The 25,041-nt window shown below is 42.5% G+C and overlaps 1 protein-coding gene across 1 annotated transcript; it reads right to left on the reverse strand.

Moving 5' to 3' along the window:
- Positions 1 to 2,805: 2,805 nt before the first annotated feature.
- LOC121701035 (rho GTPase-activating protein 6-like) lies at positions 2,806 to 25,041 on the reverse strand. The gene is made up of 12 exons (XM_042084092.1): positions 24,793 to 25,041; positions 16,648 to 16,807; positions 14,665 to 14,736; positions 11,283 to 11,548; positions 9,891 to 10,086; positions 9,734 to 9,789; positions 9,474 to 9,624; positions 8,761 to 8,909; positions 7,866 to 8,045; positions 6,582 to 6,679; positions 6,074 to 6,324; positions 2,806 to 5,391 (listed from the first exon to the last, which is right to left on the reverse strand). The coding sequence occupies exons 1-12, from the start codon at positions 24,853 to 24,855 to the stop codon at positions 4,823 to 4,825; spliced, it is 2,211 nt and encodes a 736-aa protein (XP_041940026.1). The 5' UTR covers positions 24,856 to 25,041; the 3' UTR covers positions 2,806 to 4,822.

Here is a 25,041-nt window from a genome sequence, read left to right on the forward strand (position 1 = left end):
GAAACAAATGATTTCTTAGAGGCTTACTGCTCCAGTGATCATTAAAAAATCTGGGTGATTAATAGGCAAGAAGATTTACTCATAATGTATAATCTGATTTGATACAGAACTTCAGAACATCATGATATTGGAATTGAATTGACTGGATTTCCCCCACCTCTAACATGCCCACACATAAGAGAGAGAAACAAGATACATTGCAACCAAACACTAAATAAAAAAAATCTATAGCTGGCTCTGAAGCCAAATGCTCTAAGTTGTTATACAATTCCTTACCTATCAAAGGGGTGGCTTTAATCTGAAGTCAACTTTCAGATTTCAGTTCTGTAAGAGGATTCTGAATAGCAGAGGCTTTGTAGGCTTAATGCAATCAGAACAAATCCTTTAATCTCAAACAAACTTTTCTTTAACATAAAGTTCATAACCTTCATGGCCTGAGATTGGTCTCTTTCTAAAACAGCTGTTTCACCATGTGATGAGGGTCATGGAGGGCTTGGCCACCAGACACAATAAGGACACAGAGGAGCATCCTCTTCCTGGTGCCATTAAATGATTCAATTATTAGCTTAATTTCAGTTGATAGGTGTTCTAAGGAACAACACAACAACACAATGGACATAACCCAGTCATCTCACATATTTGATTTAATTTGCAGCAGATGTCATTTGCAGTGTCAGCCGCTGCCCTCTTCCTCACGTGACACCTAGAGACTGGGCGGACTCTCCTGCTGCAGACTGGCTGCTGATTTCTGATTTCAGAGCTCGCTGAAGTTGTGTTCTCATCAACACCCTGCTGATCACAATGGGCCAGGTTTCACTATGACGTCAATTATTTGAGTGTTGCACCCTATGATGCAATCATAGCTATTGTTTCTAGAGATTAAAATTCCTGTAAAAGTAAGCAACTAAGTAAGCAATCCAATACGCAAGAAAAAATGAAAGAAAGAAAGAAAGAAAGGTATAAAGAAAAAAGAATAAAGAAAAATTACCTCGTCTTCATAGATAGACTTTGGTTCAAATTACTAACATCTTGAAGAGATTCCTCACAAAGACTGCCATCGTGTCTCAAGCCTGCATCTGCACCAACATTAGACATGTTGACAAGCTGGATGGAGGGGCTTGTTCTGAGGTTCCTCTGGTGATTTACTGCTGCATAAATGGTGAAAGTGGAATGCCCTATAAAAAGCCAACATCCTGCCCAGGCGGTCCGCTGCGCTCCAGTCTGCTCTGGTCAGGTCAGGGTTCTCTAGGCCTCTGGTCGGGTCTGCGCTCCGGGGTCGGCGGCTGGAGATGCATAGTGGAGGACCACAGCTCCAAGGCCACATATGCCCCACAAAGTTTAACCACATTTTTCAGAGCTGAGCAAATTCTCTGGCTGTCAAAGGGGCGCAGCAGAATGTGGAGACTGCAGCAGGCTGATGTATTTCAACAGTGGTCTCTCCAGAGAGTGGCGACACCAAACCACTGAATGCTTCACAAATGGACCGGCTTGGCAGCAGAGAACATGGCTTTGTTTTTTGTTGTTTGCTGCTCGAATGAGTCTTTCTCAAAATTGAAATGGCACTTTCTCAACTTCAGTTCTGTTCAAATGAAACATTTATCCCACAGAGTCCAAACAGAGGGACATACACACACACAGACACACACACACAGACACACACATTTAACATCAGTCTCTGCCTTAGGCGTCTGCCATGAGAATCAGAATGTGTTGTATTGTTTGTGAGCCATGTTCATCCTCTTCTGTGGTGTGGGAAACGAGAGCTTAAAAATACTTTATGGCGTCAGACTTGCTTTATTGAGTGAATACTCTGACTTTTGTGGTTGGAGAGATTCATGTCAGAATGTTCTGGAGCAGAGCTAACCTTTCCGCCGTAGAGCCTTACTGACTAGATCCATAAATCGCCAACACCCAGCTAAGCAGTGCCAAAACCTGAAGAGGCAAAGTGGATGCAGTGGCAAAATAACATTGCTCCCTAGTGGCTGATTTGTAGAACTACCACACTGGTACACCACCTCACCCTTCTCTCTATACTTACAGTAACTTGTTCAGTGACAGTTACTGATTATGATAGACTGTTAGTGACTCACTATGTGAAGAGACCATAGACATCAGAGACATCAAAAGCAGACTTACCATTAACCACTGATTCCATTCAGTTGTTACCACATGCCAAGCTTGAGGCAGAGCTGTAGAGGCCAACAAGGGGGTGAGGTCAGTGATGTGCAACCTGCTGAGGAGAACTGAATGAAAACCTCGTTCTGAATGTTCCCTGACCCCCCGCTGGCATGCCTGCAGAGTCTACGGGAAGATTGGAAAAATCTCTCAGCGAGGGGGGGTAAAGCTGCCCCGCCTCCACCCCCCCCCCCCCCCCCCCGCACCCGCCCTGCCCCAAGCGAAAGCCCCAGTGCACACTTCCTGGTGCCGGCCGCGAAGGGTCCTGATGAGGGCAGCTGACCCGCGGGTGGCAGTTCACCGCTGTGTTGAAATCTGCCAGAATTAGGCCTTTAAGGAGTCTGAGGAGCTGCCAAAAAAGCCACCTTCCGCTTCACTTCATTAGAGCATGAACAACTCCAATTGTTCCAGGCTTCCTCTGTGGGAGCGGGCAGCTATGCCCATCCACACAGGCGGATGAGGCGGAGAGACTCCCGGCTTTAAGTTTCATTTAAGTGGCATTAGAATGAGACTAAAACACGGTGCCCCCCACCAATCTCCATCCTGCTTTTAAGTGGGTTGAAGTCAACACATTATTGTGAGATGGAGGAAAACACAAACAAACTAATACAAATACTGAGAAAATCCATAAATAGAAAGCAGCTAAGCAGCTTTATTACATCAAGAAAGCCTTTAGGACAATGCATATTACAAATGAAAAGATGACTCGACCAGTACAGGACAATAAAACATGGATAAGTAAACAACAGAAAGAAGAAAGAAACACTTTATTTTTAACAAATTATTGTGACCAGAATACAGGCACATCTTTTTTTGCCAACCACATTTTTATGACTGCTTCGCTTTAAGCAACACATGATTTCAATTGAGTCTACAATGCAGATTCACTTTTTCCTCTGTTCCCTCCCCATACACAAATGAAAGGATCAGTGTCACAGAGTGTTACTGTCAGTGTGACAGATTAAAGAGCTTAACCAAAGCATAATGAACAATACATCTCTGAGTCACAACCATAGAGTTCCTTTAGACATATGGCTGCGATAATTGACCATTTCCATTTTGTTAAAAGATAAATACAGGCACCTACTGAACTTTCTGTGATGACTAGGGAGCTGAAAGCTTTATTGTGTGATGACATACTGATGATAAATCACAACTGAATTGCAGTGTCTTTGACAGTTTGAATAAAGCATAAAGCATAATTAGACACTAAGATTGTCTGTGAGGAAATAGCGAAAGAAACAGATTGTGATTGGATTGACAACAATAGAACAGCATTTTGCTAGACAGCCTAGCAGACACAGAAGAACTCAGCAGTACTGCACTGTTTGTACAGTTGCTTATTTTTATGATGTGTTACCTTGTGTCAGCCATCTCCTCTCTGAGCTCCTTTAAGAGAACACTGTTTAATCGTTCTGGTAAAACACACATTTCTTGTACACTAAGCTTCTGGGGATGTTTTACTGCCATTTACTGTAGCTGAGAATGTTCCAGTAGCATTGCAGACTAGCTCAATATTCTAGCATGCAATGAATTTCAAGGCACACATACATGGACAAAATGCATTCTGGGTAAAGAAGAAAACTGTAAACTGAAGTCAAAGTGCACAATAACTAAAGGAAAACTATCACTGAACCAATAGTGTAGAGCATCTAGAGCATAGAATGTTCTTTAAAACAGTGGACAAAGAAACTTGGGAGGGAACGTGGTCAATACATATAAGTACTGTTATATCATGCACAAGGATAGCACCTAGTTTAACTTATATCTATACCTAATAAAATATACTTTGACTCTGTCAATTTCTATAAAACGTATGTGACAATAAAGACAAAAATAAAAGCATTTATAGCTGTAGAAAATATACGAAAAGCTCTATCAGAAAATTAAGTGCAATAATGCAGTCATCCATTTACATTGCCTCCAGATGAGCTTACTCCAACAGCAAGCCAAACAGGCATACTGAGTGCTGTGCAGCATTTCACAAAAGGGACTTACTACATTGGGATTCAAATTGCCAAGCACACTTACTGTAAGGTGAAGTGCGCTGCGCTGTCTTACTGACTGAAAAGGACATACAGTATAGGATTGCTCTGTTGCTCCACAAAAAATGGAAACACTGTGACACATACACACACACACACACACACACACACACACACACACACACACAGACACAGACACAGACACAGACACAGACACACACACACACACACACACACACACACACACACACACACACACACACACAAACAACAAACCAGCATCCACAAACAGTGAACTTAGGGTAGAAAAATAGTACCAAAGGCACTGCATAATAGTCTACATTCAAATGGGTCATGTTTTTGACATATCAATGACTCTTTTTTGTTTGATCGGAGCATCAGATAGAGGAGTCATCTTACTGTAAAGAACCATTCTTTACTAACAGTGAGAAATGTGATCTTTTCCATTTAGAGGTATGTTTAAACATGTAATGAACAAACTACTGTTGGAGCTGAGTAAAAAATAAAGATTACTTGGCAGGAAATGTAAAGTAAAAAAAACAACAACAACAAAGCCCCAACATTCTCAGAAGAACTATCCACATCCTTTATGTCCAGCCCAGAGAGACACGGTCAACTGGAGCGCTGTACTGGGCACAGCATCACACCAGTGTCTCTGGCAGTGTGTCAGCGCTGTCTGAGGAGAGCAGCTGCCATATCTGCCACTTGTCCCGCTGCCAGACCGGCCAGCCTGGGCTGTTGGGCGGCCTGAGGGCCTTTGGGGTGGACGGCTCGTCAGAGGCCTCCATCTGGGGGCCGGGGATGCGGATCTGTGGGGGTTGCCGTGGTACCTGTATGGACGGAGGCACCTGGGGTGGTGTGGGTGCCGCTGGTGAAGGGGTACTGGCCCTTCTGTTGAACCCTGGGTACGGAGGGGGCAACGTGCTGTCCAGCCTGCCCCAACTCTTGGCCGAGTGAAAAGCTCTGGTAGGGGAGGCTCTACTGAGCGTGATGTCATCTAAGCTGCTTGATCCTGGTTGGCTGCGGGGCTCCGTGCTGCGTTGCGGTTGGCTGAAGCAACTGCCTGTCTGTGGGCTGCTGCTGACCCGTGTGACCGGCGTGTGACTCTGGCAGTCCAGCACTGCTGAGGAGGTGTGTGCGCGCCGCTTCTGCAGGCCGCGCTGGTTGTCCAGGCCCTCTGCTAAGCTCTGGGATATGCTTCTGTGGGAGCCTGGGTCAGATTTCACACACAAAACATTTTTAGCCAGCATGAAGCCTTCTATTCCGACCTTATGTTTGCAGTTCCATAAGCAAAACAATCCCCCTCCATTTTATACGATTCCTCACACATTCATGTGATAGACACATTCACTCATGAGAGGAGGCTGAAACATGCTGAACATGATGTAAAAGTGTGTGAATAACAAAATAATGTATTACTGTATTATTATTAGCCTACTGTTGTCGCTGTTGTGATATAAATGCATGAATGACCCATATCCTTTATGATAGGTCATTAGTGTAAATAACCTGAGTTCTGGTCTTGTAATTCTGACTTTCTGACTGAAACGGTCATCTTTGTGTTCAGCTGTAAAAGAGGAAACTGCATCTTGTCAAACAAACAAAGACCCAAATCTTCAGAGGCCCTGGGGAAGATGATGATTCCATTACAGCACATAAGTAAACCCATCAACATATTCACTGCCAAACTACTTTAACTAGTAGTTTGTATTAACTAGTAGTTTGTGTTATTTATTGATATGTGTAAGTGGTGTTTACCTGTTGTACCTGTATGTTTACCTGGCTGCAAGACAAGTTCCCCTTAGGGGACAATAAACTGAACTGAACTGAACTGAACTGAACTAGAAGATTGCTGAGTAAACTCCTTTAACCCTTGTGTCCAGCGAGCTCACCTGTGCTGCAGGCTGAGGAGAGGCTGATGTGGCCCGGCCTCCCGCTGACGGGGCCCTCCTGAGACAGCTTGTCTGGCCGGCGGGGCCGGCTGTCTTCTTCACACGGCTCTGGGGACAGCAGTCGGTCAGTGAGCACGGGGGAGTTGTTATCGTAGGGGGAGACCTCCCCACTGGACACATTGTTGGAGTCGCTGCAGGAGTGCCGCTCACTCAGGGAGAACGAGTCGTCGGAGCGCAGCAGGCCTGGGTTCCTGGAGGAGGGAGGAGAGCAGGGTGGTGAGGGGAAGACGGGCATTCTTGGACAGCAGCAGTAACAACCTTAACATGACTACATGTGAAGAAAGACCCTTGTTTTATTGGAAGCTCTTTAAATATGGCCTTATGCAGTCAGCTCATGCCAGTGTGTGAACAATGTGTGTTACTGATAGTGGCCACCAGGGGGAGACATGGTGTAGCAGGCTGTTTCATAGTGTGTGCACACAGCAGCAGGGCTGCCTGACTGACTCACTCCCACTGAGACGCCTTCCTCCTCAGCAGGTAGTCCACGACGTCATGGTCCGTCTCCAGCAGACTCATCAGCACCTCGTGTTGCAGGTCAGGGGACACCTGCGGGAGACGTCAGAAATCAGCAACATTAGCCACGTTAACCACATCACGCCGCCCGGCACACCTGCAACCCCTCCTCCTCCTTGGGCAAACACTCTCACCCACACACCCACACACTCATCACTCATCACTCCTCACTCACACTCTCGCCCAGCTCACAGCTCTCCTCTCACATCCCCCAGGTGATCGTCTGCAGATGTGGCTTGCTGTGTCAGTCTCCACCCAGCTGAGTTAGTCACAAATACACACACACACAGACACACACGCACACACACACATATCCGTTTCCCTGGTGCGTGACTACTCTGAGGTAATTAAAGTGACCCTTTAAAACACCAGCAACATGGATAGTCAAATTATCAGCTCTTTCAACATCACTTCTTAAACAGGTAGGCCTATTTAGCATGACAGTGTTGACCACCATTATACTTTCAATACATATTCAGACAAGCATTTTCGAAAGTATAATGAGTGGGTTGACACTTCAAGACACCAGATTTTTTTTAGCAGTGGTGGGTGTTGCAAGATATAGCTGTGGGTTGTACGTACAAGCTCTCCTATGAGAGGCCCACAAAACAGAAACTACATTTATACCTGCATGCAGTCAGCAAATAAACTTCATAAAGCCTCCAGTGGAGAAAGCAGGCCGTCTGGAAGCATTCCAAACAGACATAGCATTTCCTGTAATTCCCAAAGCCTCCGTGCCCTCTGGAGCTGCACTGCAGGTACACCTATCGTACCAGACTGCACAGACCTCTGCAGAGCCACTAGAGTTGGACAGGCTTGTAAAAGCTCCAGACTGCACAGACCTCTGCAGAGCCACTAGAGTTGGACAGGCTTGTAAAAGCTCCGAGTGGAGCTCTGTTTGAAGAGTCACTCGAGCAGAGCCCAGCTCTTTTCAAACCCATCACTACTTTGTTAAACTCATGTTTACATTTTATTGGGCTCAGCCACTTGGCCTACAGTAACTCTGCAAATGCCTAAACACTGCAAAGCCCGTAGTGGGAATGGGCTGGGGAGAGTTTCTATGAGAGCTGCAGGCGTCTTGTTCCCATCTCCTGCGATCGCTGTGCCACTTTATTTGACACGGTGAGCTGTAAATGACAGAGAACAGGGCCTGGCCGCCACTGGACGGGACGCCTAAGCTCAGGCCAGTGCCACGTCAGCAGCCCAGGCCTCCACCTACCATGAAGAGTGACTCATACGTGTCGATCATCCTCTGGACGATCCCGATGATGGTGGTGCTCTCTTCTGCCCGAGCAGAGCTCTGGACCATGAACTCTTTATCTGAGCTTTTCTGTTTATGGAGGAGGTTGGGCCCAAAGATGGTGGCCAGGTTCAGAGAGGTCATCTTGTTCCCTGTAATCTAAACGGGACAGCTCTGTGTTAGACTAAGTGGACGGGCCCTTATGGATGAGGCCATAGGCAGAAGCGCTGACACAGATGTAAATAAATACTGGCAGACAGCAGGAGCGAGGAGACAGACAGAGAAATGGAGGCAGGCAGGAACACTGAGGCAGAATGCACACACACACACACACACACACACACACACACACACACACACACACACACACCTACAGAGACACACACACATACACACACACACACACACACACACACACACACACACACACACACACACACACACACACACACACACACTCCCAGGATGGGGGGTCTGCTAAAGACCTGGAACTACTGCCAATAATGGCATACCTGTTCACTGAGCTTGATGGGATTAGCTGAGTTTGTTATGGATCGGCACGATATCCTGAGTAATAACAGGATAATGATAGTTAAATCTGATCTCATTCTGGCTTCAGCACCACAAAATGCCTCCTCAGAAGCCAAAAGATGGTACAAGTTGATAAGTGTAGAAACATTAGCATTCACCTTACCTGTGTAAACATTGCTGAGAATAATACTGATTCTTACCTGGCTCGCTCTTTCAATACCATATGTTGTTCTTGTTTTTCTATGATCCACACAGTGTGATAATCAGACTTGGCTGAGTTTGGGAAGTTAGCAAAGATTAGCATTAGCAAAGATATTAGAGTTGTTCTAGTAGAGTGGCTCACCTCTTGGCCTTCTCCGTTGTGGGTGTCTTCGGCGTGGGCGGCTACCGTGAACAGGAACTCCAGGAGCCTGTGCAGGGTGTCACTGTTGCAGGGAGGCAGCAGGTAGACCAGCAGCTGCATGGCGCTGAACTGCTCCACAGGGTCTAGTGCTGAACATAGCAGCAGAGGGAGACATATGGATATGAGCCCTTCACCACTGGCTAAACACAACAGCTCCAGATGTGCACTGACCAAATGAGTTACGCTATATATCTGTATCCTAGTCTAGTATGTATCATCAAGGTATTTGACTGTGCAATACAGCATGTATCTTAAATAACTATCGGAACATCACATCATTACCGACCGTCCCGTATTTCCGACCTCTTACATGTATGTGGAGCTCCAATGGAATTTTGATATGCGACAAGAATTCTCGGTCTAACCGTTGATGAGCCGTGAGAAAGGTCGGAAATAGGCGACCCACCAGGCCAGCACTAACCTCCGAGCGTGGTAAACAAAATCGCATATTTCAGGCAGTAAATAAAGCCCCGATAAGAACCAAACCAGATTTTGTTCAAATCTACACACCTACTGTATGGCTACCGAAAAATGTAAGGTTCGTTTATCAAATGTTATTTTGAAGTATTAAAAAACATCGTTGTTTTAGAATGTTCGAACGAAAGGGCCGGTAATTGGTGCTTTTACGATAGTAAAGAACATGGGATGCTTACACATGCAGTTGATGAATGCGGTATAGAGCTCTTTAGTGAGCAGGGGGTCAGGCATGTCCCGCAGAAACTCTTTCAGAAGCGCTGCCACATCATGGACACTGTGTTCCTCATCCAGTTGGATCTCCGAGCCCTGGTCAAATTCATCTCGCAGCTATAGCAAACCAGTAGAAAGACACACAGCAAGGCCTGTGTCAGCATCACCAAAGCAAACTAGAAAACAAACACTTCAGAAGCTTACGGTCACAGAATATGTCTCATACCTGTCGTACTCTTTTCTTTGAACTTCCTACACGGAAAATACCAACAGTCTGCAAACCTGTACAAAAATGAAAGGAAAATATGTGATGTACATGTTCACAAAAGAAACACAAGAAAGTGGGATGATGAGGAAGTGGCCACGTGTTAGTGGATGGGTACCATATCGCTCCAGGTGCTGGCAGCAGCAGTCCACTACCCTGGGCACCTGTCTGTAGATGGGGTTGAGGCTGAGCTTCTTGTCCTGGTGCTTCTCCTTCTTACTGCCCGCCTCTGTGGGCAGCGAGAGCTGCAGGGCCTCCAGCAGACGAGACTCACTGTCGTCCAGGTCTGTGATGGAGTCCACAGACATCCCACCCTGGAGTACAGAAAGAGAGCATGCAGATTAGCTACATACATCATGGAAGCAGACTGCAGGTTTGGCTCTTCACCTTCTCTTATGTGCGCCTTAAATCTGGAATATGTTATTCCTTCATTCATTCATGAGAAAGTATGCATGAGTATGAGTTATAGTGCAATATCTCATTAGAAATGAATGTCTTTCATTTCAGTGCCACACAACGCACAGTGCACATAATATCAAAGCTTTGAGAGCACTGGAGGTCTCTGGACTGTGGTAGAGAGTGGGGTTTTTCCACCTGGGTTTCATGAACAGTTGCAGTGCGTTGCCTGGGTAACTGTAATCAGGGCTCAGTTGAAGACATTAACTGTGCACAATACAAAATACCCTCACCTTAGGCAAGAGCAAGAGATTTACTTTTGACATTGAAAGAAAAAAAAACTTTGTTTGGCTCTTTATCCTTTGTCTATGGAGCTTTCGTGTCTATGACAGACCACTCCAGCCATTGATTAACCCATACAAACTCACCTTAGTTCCTTAAAGATACATTCTTTTTCTGGTAAAAAAATCCGGGTACACTTTACTTGACAGTATCGACATAAGAGTGACATGACACTATCATGAACGTGTCATAAATGTTTATGACATAACGCTTCTGTCATTAAGTGTCATTTGTTTTTTGTCATAACAAGTTAGGGTTAGGGTTGGGGTTAGGATAAGGGTTAGAGGTTAGGATTAGGGTTAGGGTTAGAGTTCATGTGTCATGACAGTGTCGAGTAAAGTGTGACCAAAAATCCTTCAATTACCTTGAAACAGCTTGTATGTATCTCTACACTCTCTCATCTCCAATATGAGGAGTTAAATTATTTGGACCCTGTGAGTTGGACCCTGTGAGTCAGTCAGAATTCCGTGCCCTCCTTTGCCAGGTAGCTACAGCAGACTGTTCTGATTCATTATTTTTAAGCATCAACTGGTGTACTGCCAATCTTAATCAGAAATACTTGGTCATGATGTTTACTCTTTATTTCGCTCATTTTTTGCTGGAGTGGGTCTTTAAGTGTGCCTCTGGTGAATATGCTTGTTGTTAAACAGGCTTAGCCTGAGGCATGCACATTTAGGTAAATGTTGTTTTTCAGATGAGATAACTTGACACTCATTTAGGGACCCTAGAACACTCCCTGTCCACCGGTCGGGTAGCTGGAGGTGTCTCTTACCCGTCTGCGAGCGCGTGGTGCAGAATCGGGCGTGCCGGGGGTGGCGCTCTCGCTGGGCGTCTCTGAAGTGGAGCTGAGCGAGGAGTTGCTGCTGGAGAGCTCCTTTGGCCGCTTGGTGGTGAAGTGCAGGATGGAGGAAACCAGGTCAGAGGCGGCATCTCCCCGATGCTCTTCGGCTCCGCGGTGGCCATCGTGCCGCTGCTTATGCGCACGATCGTTAGCGATCACCTGCGACAGCGGCATTCCGAACGCCTGGGGCACAAACTCTGTGGAAGGGGAGAGAGGGAGATAAATGGTCTGAGAGGGAGATAAATGGTCTGATAAGGAGGAGAGTTAGAGGGAAGGGATGTTTTCAGAAGGGATCCTTATCATTAGCTGAGATACCTTATCACTCATCACTCATCAATCACTCGCTGAAGGCACAGCCATGATAGCATCTCAAGCCTCTCAATGGTGCAGATTTACTACAGACACACTCTGATAGCTCTGACTATCAGCTTGCACAGTCCAATGGAAGACCATTCTTGGGTTCAGTGCACACAGAAAAAAAAGGAGGAAGGGGCTGAGCTTCACGAGACCTGAGCGCTGGCTGGCCATGATGAGGAACCTCTCCTGATTGTTTTTGTTAGTCCACTGGCTGCCTGCTCGACAGTGAAAAGTGCATTCCAGTGGAGGTTGTTGTAAGGGGGCTGGGCGGAGGGATTTTTTTTGGAGCTGACCTTTCTGAGGCGGGATACTGTATATTTTCGCACAGGGCTATGTCAGTATAAACAGCTGAGCATGTCTGCTCCAGTGAGTTCCACATGGCTTTAGTGAAACGGATCAAAGGCACTGCTTTCCACTGTCAGTCCACTGTCCAGCCACAGAGTGAGAAAACACTGCCCAGCTGGAGAAGAACAAAGGCCCACGGGATTCAAATCACCATCAAACACTTTTTTCACCTTGATTCCTGTCTTTTTTTTCTTTGGTGGGTTGATGAAAAATATATAAGCAGTATACAGTATAATATATCTTACTACTAGTCCTACTATTACTACTTTTACTACTACTACTGTTACTAAAACTACTACTACTACTACTGTTATACTACTACTACTATTACTGTAATACCACTATTTACAACCACAAAGCTTAGAACCTTAGCTCTTCCAATGCTAATCTTTTAATTGTGCCCAAAGTGCTCCACAAGCAAAATGGAGAAGCTGCTTTTATCCATTATGCACCGAAGCTATGGAACACCCTGCCTCTGTACATCAAACAGGCAAATTCTGTAAGCATCTTTAAAAAAGACTGTATTGAGAGCTTTTAGTTAACTCACTTTTATCTTGTAGCCTATTTCTTTACATTATTTTACATTCTACTGCTATTAATAACAGGGTCTTCCTATTTTCACTGCATTAATTGTATTTTGTATCTATCTCCTTACCATCTTGTGAATTCTCATTTTCATTCTCATCTTTTTCTTCTCTCTATTATTGTGTTAAATGCTCCAAATGTAAAGCATTTTGAGCTGCATTCTGTGTATGAAAGGTGCTATACAAATTATTATTCCTATTACTTCTACTATTACTGTTACTACTACTACTACTACTACTACTACTACTACTACTACTACTATTACCATTACTATTACTGTTACTACTACTACTACTATTACCATTACTATTACTGTTACTACTACTACTACTACTACTATTACCATTACTATTACTGTTACTACTACTACTACTACTACTATTACCATTACTATTACTGTTACTACTACTACTACTATTACTATTACCATTACTATTACTGTTACTACTACTACTACTATTACTATTACTATTACTGTTACTGTTACTACTACTACTACTACTACTACTACTACTACTACTACTACTACTATTACTATTACTATTACTGTTACTACTACTACTACTACTACTATTACCATTACTATTACTGTTACTACTACTACTACTATTACTATTACTATTACTGTTACTACTACTACTACTACTACTACTACTATTACCATTACTATTACTGTTACTACTACTACTACTACTACTACTACTACTACTACTACTACTACTATTACTATTACTATTACTATTACTATTAGCCTACTGTTACTATTACTACTACTACTGGCAGCCGTGCCCACTGGTTAGCACTCTGGACTTGTAACCAGAGGGTTGCCGGATCGAGCCCCGACCAGTGGGCCGCGGCTGAAGTGCCCTTGAGCAAGGCACCTAAACCCTGAAGCAGGCAGCTCACTGCGCCGGGATTAGTGTGTGCTTCACTTCACTGTGTGTTCACTGTGTGCTGTTTGTGTTTCACTAATTCACCGATTGGGTTAAATGCAGAGACCAAATTTCCCTCACGGGATCAAAAAAGTATATATACTTATATACTATACTTAATACTATTCAGTAGTATCATTACTACTACTACTAGCCTATACTACTACTGCTGCTGCTACTACTACTAACCTATAGTACTACTTCTAATCCTACTATTACTATTACTACTACTACTAGCCTATACTACTACTATTACTCATACTATTACTGTTACTATTACTACTACAACTAGTACTACTACTAGACCACTACTCCTTACTACTATTAGTAGCTGGGTCGCGGTTGCAGCGTGGTTTGACCCACGCCTGTGGCACGGTGGCTGCTCTAACCTGTTAACATGGCTGCTAAATGACACCCCCCCCCCCCCCCAATCTAAAGGCAACTGTAAAATGACATAAGCTTAATTTAGAATGGCTTAAAAATGGTAGGCTGTTTAGAGGTGGATAAAGGCAATTTAGAGATGAGTACCGTAAACTATATTTCCAAAATTCATGAGGTGCATAAACGGCATCTCTTTAGCCTCCACTACAGCCCTGACTACTACTACTACTACTACTACTACTAATAATAATAATAATAATAATAATAATAACACCTAAAGGTTTGAAATGTCATAAAATAACACAGAGGCCGTGTCGGCCCTAACCTACAGAGGAAGTTGGTTCTGAAAGTAAGGCTATTTTGGAAGTATTTTTGTTTCATCTGATTTAATAAAATCCACCACATACCGGTAATTTAGGCATGCTTTAAAAGTATTTAATTGAATAATCTTAGTTTGGTTCCACTGAGACCTTCAACTGAATGGATCCTGTGTATGTTTCACTGCTAGCCACACTGAAATTACAGAAACAATGTTGTCTGTATACTGTAATCTCACTGGGTCTGACGTAAGTGTCAAATAGTGTTGTTGCACTACTAGGATGTACTTTCGACATGCTAAGGTCTGTTTAGGTTTAATGACCCTTTTACCCTTGAAATGAATCTGTGGTCGTAGCCATGTGTGAGGGCATTTGATGACAGTGAAGATACTGTACCTTTGTCTTTACTCTTCTCTTTGGATAATGAATCAAGTTTCCTCCTCAGGGACTTCTTGCGCTTCTGACAATCTGGAAATGGGGGTAAAACAAGGTTATGAGTAACATGATACAGTAAAATATAGCCACGCAGAGCGCTGTAATTGTGGCCAAAGGTGTATCTACTACCAGTATACTGACTTGAAGAGAGTGAATATTTATGCATTTGCTTTTTTTGCATTATTATATTTTTCATGAATTAACATTACTTTGTGTTTTCACTTTGACATTGACATTAAAGTCCTTGTCAAATTGTACAAAAACTAAATTGACCATGATTCCATTTATAAAATCAATAGAAGTGAAAATATCCAATGGGCTGAACATTTTATAGGCACTATAAATCTAATTTGATATGCTCATATAACAGGGTGGACACAACAGTTTGTTTGTTCATGCTATTGCTCTGAAATATGCAAAAGGTTAAAGAATCCTACCTGGAAAAAATCCACCCAGAAAATGTAGCAATAACTCATGGTACATATGCAAGTGTGACAAGAAGGCTATGCTTGATTTATGCTACCCTACGTGACAGAGACCACAAACACAGGCGCACATATGGTGCCCATTTCTGTCAGATCTTGCAGTACGTGTGCTGACAAGAAGCATGAGCGTTTCGGAGTATTCCTTGGATCCGCATACCCTTCTCAATGTTATGCTACCTTCTTCCATGCGTACTGCTGAGGGTAAATAATAATCAAACGATTCTTGTGTTATGTGTGTGTGTGTGTGTGTGTGTGTGTGTGTGTGTGTGTGTGTGTGTGTGTGTGTGTGAGAGAGAGAGAGAGAGTGTGTGTCACTCATTAAGAGGGCTGGAGGGATGAGGGGTCACAAGCCACATGCGGGAAAGAGGGCTGTGACAGAACAGGGCAGACGAGAAACAGAGGAGATCAGGGTTTGGGCCAGAGCAGGTTAGCACACGAGCATTTAGCTTTAGGCAACGGCCCATTTCGACACAATTCAACAAAACAACTCATCTAAATGAAACTTTCATATTTCCCTTATTAACCGACTCAGTTACATCTTGCTCTACTTTGTGGTATTTCTAGTGAACTGGGCGTTTCTTCATGATCAACTAATTACTTCATTCATGCTGATGAGGAATGGGGTAATGTTGGATACAATTAGAAAAAAAAAATGTTTCCTGCTTCCTTGATTCCAAGTCTAGCTTGTGTAGTGTTTTAGAGTTAGATCGCTGGTCATAGTGGTGGACGGATCTTCTAATGGGCTTTCATGGCCATTATTCACCAGTAGCCGAGGAGAGTGGAGGGTCAGGAATGAGGCCACATTAGAGTCCTGCTGGGCTCACTCCTGTCTTTGAACCCATTCACCCACATAGACACGCATACACCCACACACACACACACACACTGCCCAACACACACATACACACACACGCACACACACGCACACACACGCACACACACGCACACACACGCACACACACACACACGCACACACGCACACACACACACACACACACACACACACACACACACACACACACACACTAAAACACAGACCTCGCTCACTGATCAGGACTCACTGTGTGGTTGACTGTCAGAGACATCACACTGCAGCTCTCAGATCTGGGGGGCATTTTAAACTACACCAGAGCTCTGTGTGACTCTCCAGGACAAACTTGAGAAACAGGAGATTAAAGCACTTAAGAGCTAACTGCCTCTACACTGAGTGGAAGAGTGAGAAGTGGACAGTTCCCTTTGTTCACTTTCCTCACTCAGCACGGGTCTGCCAATCCCTATACAAGACTCACATCCAACTTAGAAAGAAAGGACAAAGGACAAGTGGACACACAGAGCATGTGCGTGTGTGTTTGGATGTATGTATACATGTATGTATGTGTATGTTCAGCATGTATGCAGTATGTGCCTGTGTGTGTGTGTGTGTGTGTGTGTGTGTGTGTGTGTGTGTGTGTGTGTGTACCTTTGGGGATGGTGACCTGACAGGTCAGGTCGTAGTCCTGGTGCAGGCGGCTGTAGGCTACCTCCTGCAGACGGACACGCTCCAGCTCCGACAGGCTCTGGATGGGAGAGGGCTGCAGAGGCACGGTGCGCCCCGACACACTGCTCCAGGTGAAGTCTCCCTGTGAGCAGAGCAGAGAGGAGAGGAGAGGAGAGGAGAGGAGAGGTGAGGAGCCGAGAGGAGAGGAGCAGAGAGGAGAGGAGAGGTGAGGAGCCGAGAGGAGAGGAGAGGTGAGGAGCCGAGAGGAGAGGAGAGGTGAGGAGCCGAGAGGAGAGGAGAGGAGAGGAGAGGAGCCGAGAGGAGAGGAGAGGTGAGGAGCCGAGAGGAGAGGAGAGACACAGAGAGGCACAGCTTACATCACCAACATTCCACACTGCTGACAGCAACAGCACCTTACACTGACCCCAGTCACACAAGCTAACAAAGCCACGGGTGCCCTCTCCTCACTGAGAGGCACTTAATCACTCTCTCTCTCTCTCTCTCTGTCTCTCTCTCTCTCTCTCACACACACACACACACTCGCTCTCGCTCATTTCCTTTCTTAACTTTCACTTTATAATCATACTGTAAGACATAAGCTTTTACGTGCATAGAAATGACTGAAGGTGGTGAGGGTTTGCTGTTGTCAAAAGCTTTTTTTTCAGTTTTGAACATCATCCAACAATGCCAATAAATGCAAAGAAAAAACAAAGAAAGTGCAAATACATTATACAAATAATAACAAGAAAATGTAATTTCGAGGAAATTACCAGTGCATGAAAATATAAACATACTGTATATTAACATAAAATGCAAAACAAACTTTTATTTGGAAACAGTTGGCAGGAGTCATAGTTGATAACAACTGACAGTTGAAATGTCTAAACAGTTAAATAGTTGAGTAGTTTACATAGTTAAATTATTTAATAGTGAATTATTGTAGTGAGGACATTTATTTTGAAACAGTTGTGGGCAGAAGAAATAGGAACAGAATCTGTAGTCTTAATAGAGCCAGATTGTATGCGTAAAGCCTGAGACAGAGTATATAGTTTAAAAGTTGAATTTAGATAGTGTAATGGATGTTGATAGACAGAAAGTTGAATGGATGTTGATAGGCAGATTGTTTAATGGATGTTGGTGGATAGTTTAATGGGTGGATGAGTGAATGGTTTGAAGAGGATGAATGGATAGAAAGTTGGATGGAATGTGCCTTATATCCTTGTAGAATGGAGAGACACAGAGAGAGTTGGCCTAGTTAAGCAGAAAGCAGTTGATACAGGTGCAATCAGTTTAACTGGCCCTTTGATGGGTCCTAGTAGTGAGCAGCTGGAAGTTGATACAGGTGCAAATCAAGTTAATTAGCCCATTGTGATGTCATCAGCCCATGTTAAGTCTATGGGGAAAAATAAGCTTGTTTTTTATTAATATCTCAAAAAGTATAAAGTTTACAAAAGTGAAAAATACATTCCCCACGTGTCCTTTTCAAGACCTACATTAAAAAGTTTGAACGAAGTTTCTACGTTAAACGGTTAAAGCTGAATTAGATGCAGAAATTTGGTGGGAAGAATAAGAAGAAGAAGAAGAAGAAGAAGAAGACTTCAGATAACAGAACAGTGCATTTTCATGCACTGTAATAAACCTTATCTTTCATTTAGCTGTTAAAATTAGATTTGCTTTGATTCGATTCTGAATTTTTGTCATTTTAAACTACTCATGACTCTTTCTAAGGGACACTGTGCTGGCTGCATTTTTCCCTTTTCAAAGAGACAACCTTTGTCTTAAGAAGGACTTTCTCTTGGCTGTTACGCCAAGTTGCTGACTTAAACAGACAGTGAAGAAGTATGCTATCCACGTGCTCCATCCCAGTGCACTTTCTCAGACTCTGTCCACACACAGAGGGAAACTAAATGCCGCACAAACAAATAACAAGCATTTGATGACACATACATGATCCCTGAACAAGTCCTGTTTCACCTCTCTCCTAAAGTGCTGCTTCGTCTGGTTCCCTATGCACCACAATTACAATCTTGTAAAAACTCATTCCTGATGCATGGGGGGGGGGGGCAATGTGCCATTATGCTCGATTATGCCACAGAGTCTAACCATGATTCATTTGGTCAATATTGAGATCATGATTATTTAACACATTCACTCAAAGATTTTGGAAACATCCATTTTCGAAACATAAAAAGATAACAGCAGATTGAATTGAACTTTAAATAATTCAACTGCAAAAAAGATCACACAATTTAGCATTGTAAAGCAAAGTAGTGTGCTAAATCCATAAAATGACAACAGTTGCAAAATGGCATGCAGCAAAATAATCTTTATACTTTGATAATGTTGGATATTGTTGGAAGTCAATGATTCATTCAACGAGTCGTTTATGATTAATTAATTCATTTGATTAATTGCACAGCCTTACCAAAACTCCAACTCTTCTCTCTGTGCTGATATATCTACATAGCTGACACATGTAGTGTCTCATAATGATGACAAGTTGGGAGCCTGCTGGGCTCAGTCACTGTGAGTGTAATAAGGCCCTGTGACAGGGCTGTATGGCACAACATCAGTTCCCACTAACAACCCTGCAGGAGCCCTACATGCCAACAACCCTTCTAGAATCCTCTTCCACCGGCCCCTGCTAATGCGCCTCTTAAGCTGAGGTGAGAAAGTGACTGGAGAGGACTAGCTGTGTGGGTATCTGCCAAGCAAAAATTGTGTTGAAAACACAATTTTTTTTTTCTTCTGTTTTTATGCATTTGTATTCTGGTAATGATATTCTATTGTCTTCAGCTTAATCCATATGACACTGAACTGGGGTGAGCGGGACTTAAAATAACAGAACTGTAAGAATGTTGTATATCACCCATAAACTCTGGAAGAAGAGTTCTGTAGGTCCACAGGATCAATATTAAGTGGAATTTCTTGACCTTTGAGCAACTCCCCTGTAAGTCTACCCTGACAAGATTAGACTTTCTTTGATCCACTAGTCCAGCCTGTCATATGAGCCCATTTCCAAAGAGGCTTAGTGACTCATTACGAGGGTTACAGTAAGGTAGCTCTCTCTCTCTGTTAGGAGTGTTCTATCTCATAGACATTGGGACATAGATTAGGGTTCTTAGAGTGGTCTTTTCCCAAGCCCCAGACTGTCAGTAAAAACCTCTGAAGCCATTTGAGAAGTGTACTGTCCAAAAGTTGGATGAGCAGGTTAGGTCCCATCCATCAAAAACCAGTTGTATAAGCAGGTTAGGTCCCATCCATCAAAAACCTCTGAACTTCTTTTTATTTTACATTAGAAGTCAAGAGAGGAACAATGCCTGTATCCATTTTGACCCTACTCCTTATTATAGATTCACTGTTAGTTCAAAAATCAGTTGTCATGGTGATTATCAGGATGTATCTGGAAAACAGTGGCAGGTCTCCCAGTCTCTAAACAAAGGTTGGTGGAACTGTGAAGAAAAGTATTTTTAATGAACCTTTACTGTTGAGAGACAGTCTCACAATGACACAGAGTGTGCCAAGATCAGAGGAGCTCCCTATCACACAAAAGAAGACATCAATCACCATTCTGGGTCCATTGTAACACCCACCCTCCCAAACACACACACGCACACACACACACTATGCACCCCCCCATTTTATTAGAGTGTAAACAGGCGTAGGCCTCCTGCCACACAGCAGAGGTCTGGGAGGCTTGAGAATGTGTTTAATCCTGGCTGAGGCACCTCACACACACACACACACACACACACACACACACACACACACACACACACACACACAGCTGTACCGTTATCTCCGGCTGCAGAGAAGCAGCACTAACCATGTGGACTGCTGAGCCTTATTACGATATTACATAACACGTGAAACAATTTACAAGCACGCTAAGTAAATACCACATTTGTCAAATGCAGAGACATCCACCAACCCACCATCTGGGTTTTCATGTCGGGCACAGAATGCATATGGACAGCTTAATTCTATTCTGTGGAGTAAACACAACAGATAGCAGAAGATATAGTGCATAGCTGATTAGGGCCTTCATTAGAGTCTTCTCTCAGCAGGGAGGCAAAGCCAAAGCGTGTCTATAAAAACAACAAAACCTGCATATTGCTACTTTGAGCTGCTGGGGATGGGCAAATGGTCTCCAGTCACCTTGAGGTTTTTAGGTTTTTTGCCTCTTCAGACAGTGGTGCCTTGTTGCATTATTACATTAAGGGACTTTTTCTTTCCTGACTTTATGCTGCATTTTCTTTTTCAGAGAGAAGTTACTCTTTCAAAACAGAGCTATGTCCATTACTGCCTAAATTCAGTTCATAACCATGAAAGTACAATAGTATTTACTTTTTAACCATGAAAGAAAAATAAGAACAGCCAGGCATCACATAATTAAATGCCTAATTTGGATGTTTTGTTTGTGTTAAGAGTCTTTTTCCCACTTACTTTGCTATGATTACTACTTCTACTACTAGTAGTACTTCTTAAACTATGAGTCCATAAACATTGCCTAGCTCTACTATACAATTGTAGAACTGACAGAAGAGAGAGAGAGAGAGGGAGGAAGAGAGAGAAAGAGAGAGAGAAAGAGAGATAGAGAACCTGTAATAGTTGAAGTGATAAAGACTCACTCATAACTATGGAAAGTACTAGCATGCATGATTATGTGCCAGGTTAAATACAAAAAGGGGAATTGACCATTGAAAAACTGTAGCTCAGCAGGGTAGGTATCTTGTAGTAAAATATGAATTACATGAATTAAATCAATAAGGTCTACAAGAACATTCTCTGTGACTATTAATTTACAAACTATGCATAGCGTTACATTTACAACAAGCCAAGTCATACAGAAAGTAATTTTAATACGCAATTCAGGTTTTTGCTTACAAACTTAAGAATAAGCCTTATTATCCTAGTTGGTTCTTTTTCTTATTTTCAATTAATATAAAAAAATCAGCTATACTCGGAGGGCTCCATGAACTGGCCAAGAAAAACTGGTGTGTATTATGTAAAGCATCCAATTGTGGATTATGGAGTGTTTATACTTTTTATATGGATCAATATCTTGCCAAATCTTAATCCAGGTTTCATTTCACAACATCAACACTAAAATTCCCCTATGAGTGAAAACTATTCCCAGGTTGTTTTTCCAGGTCAACTAGATCTTTGGACTTGCCTATGTGTCTTTCAGACCACAGAAATGGTAAACTTATGTTGTGCTCGAGCTTAAGCCATTTCTAAGACTTATGAAAATATTGCAGGTTAAGTTAAAGCAGGTCCAGAATTAGCAATTGCTTCATTTTCTATGTAAACATGATCTTTTTTTGTTTTGTTTTTGAGCTATCAACAGCAAGACAGTTGGAACATAATAGGCATGCATTCAATGTCTTCCCTGATATAAAATTCAACACATTTAAAAGGTGGCACTCCTTTGAAAGAGACAAGTTCATTGAAGCAATTTCAAAGTCCATACAATAAAACCTTTAGTCCAGTTGTGCACTAGATTAGCTGCAATTTGAAGCAATGATCAATCAATAAACCTATGAATACGTCAACTTGCAGCCCAGATTCAGACATTACCACATTTACAACATTTCCACAAAGCTCACTACTCAGGTCACAGAACACCTGCTTTGATCTGCATGTCTGTCACTGACTGTATCTGAAATTCTCTCATTGAGACTGAGAAACTGGAAAATATGCTCAGATGTGAAAATGAATCGAAGGGTCCCTGGGAGCTGTCCAGGCTAGCTTTGGTCAGACTTGGCTAATGTAAAAAGGAACCACCGGCTCCTTCACACTTTCATTCAGTACCTCCACAGAAACATGCAGCCAAAACAGACTCCAGTTCCCCTACCATGATAGTTCAACTGAATGTGAAAAATAAAGCAAAGAAACAAAGAAAAATATTTGTCATCACATTCAATTTGTCTATAACATTAATCTGTGATTTGTAATGTGTGAAATAATGTTAATTTACTAGGTAGAAAAAAAGGCATATGTTATTCACCATTCACTTACTTAAACTGTGTATAAGAATAGCAGGATGTGCATGTCTCAAGAAAACATTTATGGCATTTATGAATCGACAATACATATTCTTAATTGATGGCTGAATATAATTAAAACAAGAAGACAAATGGTTTCTATATTGGAGACAATGGTGGAAGTGGACTGCAAGACTGATACAAATGATAAACACAGTGTTGTTCTTTTTATGTAGGTGCGCCTTTCATACACTCCACACTTCCTGACATTCAGTATATGCAAGTCCAGAATACATTGGACTTGGTCTTTAGGCAAATGGGGACTAGCTCCTGGTCTCTGTCTTATCACAACCCCATGGTCATACGTGACCATGAACGACCATGAGGGTTTTATTTATGCTAGAGAAAGAATTCACAAACTGTGCATGTGTCTTAGTAGACAGATCCTTATCGCCTTCTATCCCACCCTGAACCATTAAACCTGCCTTACTACAAGCCACATGGTGTGAGCTTTGTTTATATACAGTGAAATGTAACTTGGAACTAAAAAGAAACAGTGGTCATTTATTTTAACTGGCCACTCAGTGGTCACTCTTTTAAAAAAAAATGGCCAAATCCATAAATAACCGGATTAATGGCAAAATAATCTATACTGTTTTTAAACTAATGTCAAACGCCAAGTAAGACGACAAACGAGGAGCCAGCATTTGAGTGGAGTTCCGTCTCATTCGAGAGGAGTTAAAACAACATAAACAACAGTGAATAGCTTACAATATCACTGGAGTTACAACGTACACAGCCTACAGTGAAAAGCTTACATTTACAATATCACTATTTGATGCAGAACAACTGTGCCATATTAAATCTGATATCATGACACTGCTCAGTTTAGTGTGTGTTCACTGTTTTTCAGTGTTTTTGTTTTCAAAGCAGAGCAATCCAAAGTTCTGAAAGATGCTAAAATTAGAAGTGAGTGCTCTGCCCATCACCCTCCCTGGAAACAACATTGTTTAACTTCTAAACAATCTGTTCCAGTTATTCCTGTCTTTGATGTATGACTGCAGATCTTGCAGACAAAAACTTCTTTAAAAGTGTGAAGTATTGTCCCAGGGTCCAGAGATGGCAATAATCAATAGCATGATGTGTAATGGGTACCTATATACCATGTGCTATATTCTTCAAAGATAATCATTTTCAGAAATGATTTCTAATGCAAAACCAGCTTTATAACATTAAGTCAGCACTATCAAGGAATGCGTGCATCAGTTGTACACTATACATATTAGAAATATGCATTTCAAATAACCAGACAGCATAGGGCACTTAATTGTGGTTGCTTGTCCAGTTGTCCTTAAAGAATATTCACTATTACATCATATGAGCATGCAAGCATTATTAGGCTAATGCCCTACACAGTACAGGCTAAATCCATAAATTCAACGAGTTGATTTGAGCTGAACGAATCTGAACAAGTGCTGAATGCATGCTGCAAACTATATGTCTGTGGTATGAAGATTTCTGATGGCTTCCATTGCTGATTGCTGATTACTGATCACAGTTGCACATGACTTCTGTGTTGCACTCTATAGCTACTTTTTTGAAAATCAGAAATATGAATAGGAATGCAGATGTGTCTATGTGTATACAATTATTCACAGTGAGGTGAAAAGTAATGAATAGGTAGTTAATGAGGTTTACAATGTATAGACAATAGACAACAACTCTAGGCATTTAATCATCTCAAAATTATTATATTGATAAACAGAATATAGCCTATTAGAACCAAGAAAGGAAGAGCCACAGTAGCCTCTTATCTATCTGAATCTTCTGCCCTTATCTAGACCTCTACACATTCTTGGCTGTAAATGTAGAAGAAATACGATTGTAGGGGAAGGAAAGAAATAATGACAGCAGTTCAATACACCTACAGATCATCACTCTCCATAACAAAGATGGATAATATATCCCCAAAACAGTACAGGATAACTAACTGACAATCTAAAGACTGGCTGACATGCATGATCATGATAACAGTAATCGTTTAGTGGGGAAAATAATATAACTTATGAATATGAATGTTTAAGAATGTGAAAGACCAACTGATTAAGAGATACTGAAAAACACATGAGGACTGACTTACAAGGTAGGAAATGCGCCTGTTGAAGACCACAATATCCTCCATGTCGCAAGTTGAGGTCCTCATCTGCACTTTTGATGGGAAAAATACTCCAAGCAATGGGCCGTCACAAACAAAGACATGGGAAGGCAGACGGGGCGGACGAATGAATTCTGATAAAGTTCAGCGAAGGACGAACTCACATTAAAGCACCGTACATCTCCTTGACATACCGCGTGTCCATTGACACTCTAAACGATGCTGCGCGCAGGA

The sequence above is a fragment of the Alosa sapidissima genome, chromosome 2, assembly GCF_018492685.1.
Source record: "Alosa sapidissima isolate fAloSap1 chromosome 2, fAloSap1.pri, whole genome shotgun sequence".
In the NCBI taxonomy this organism is placed as follows: domain Eukaryota; kingdom Metazoa; phylum Chordata; class Actinopteri; order Clupeiformes; family Clupeidae; genus Alosa; species Alosa sapidissima.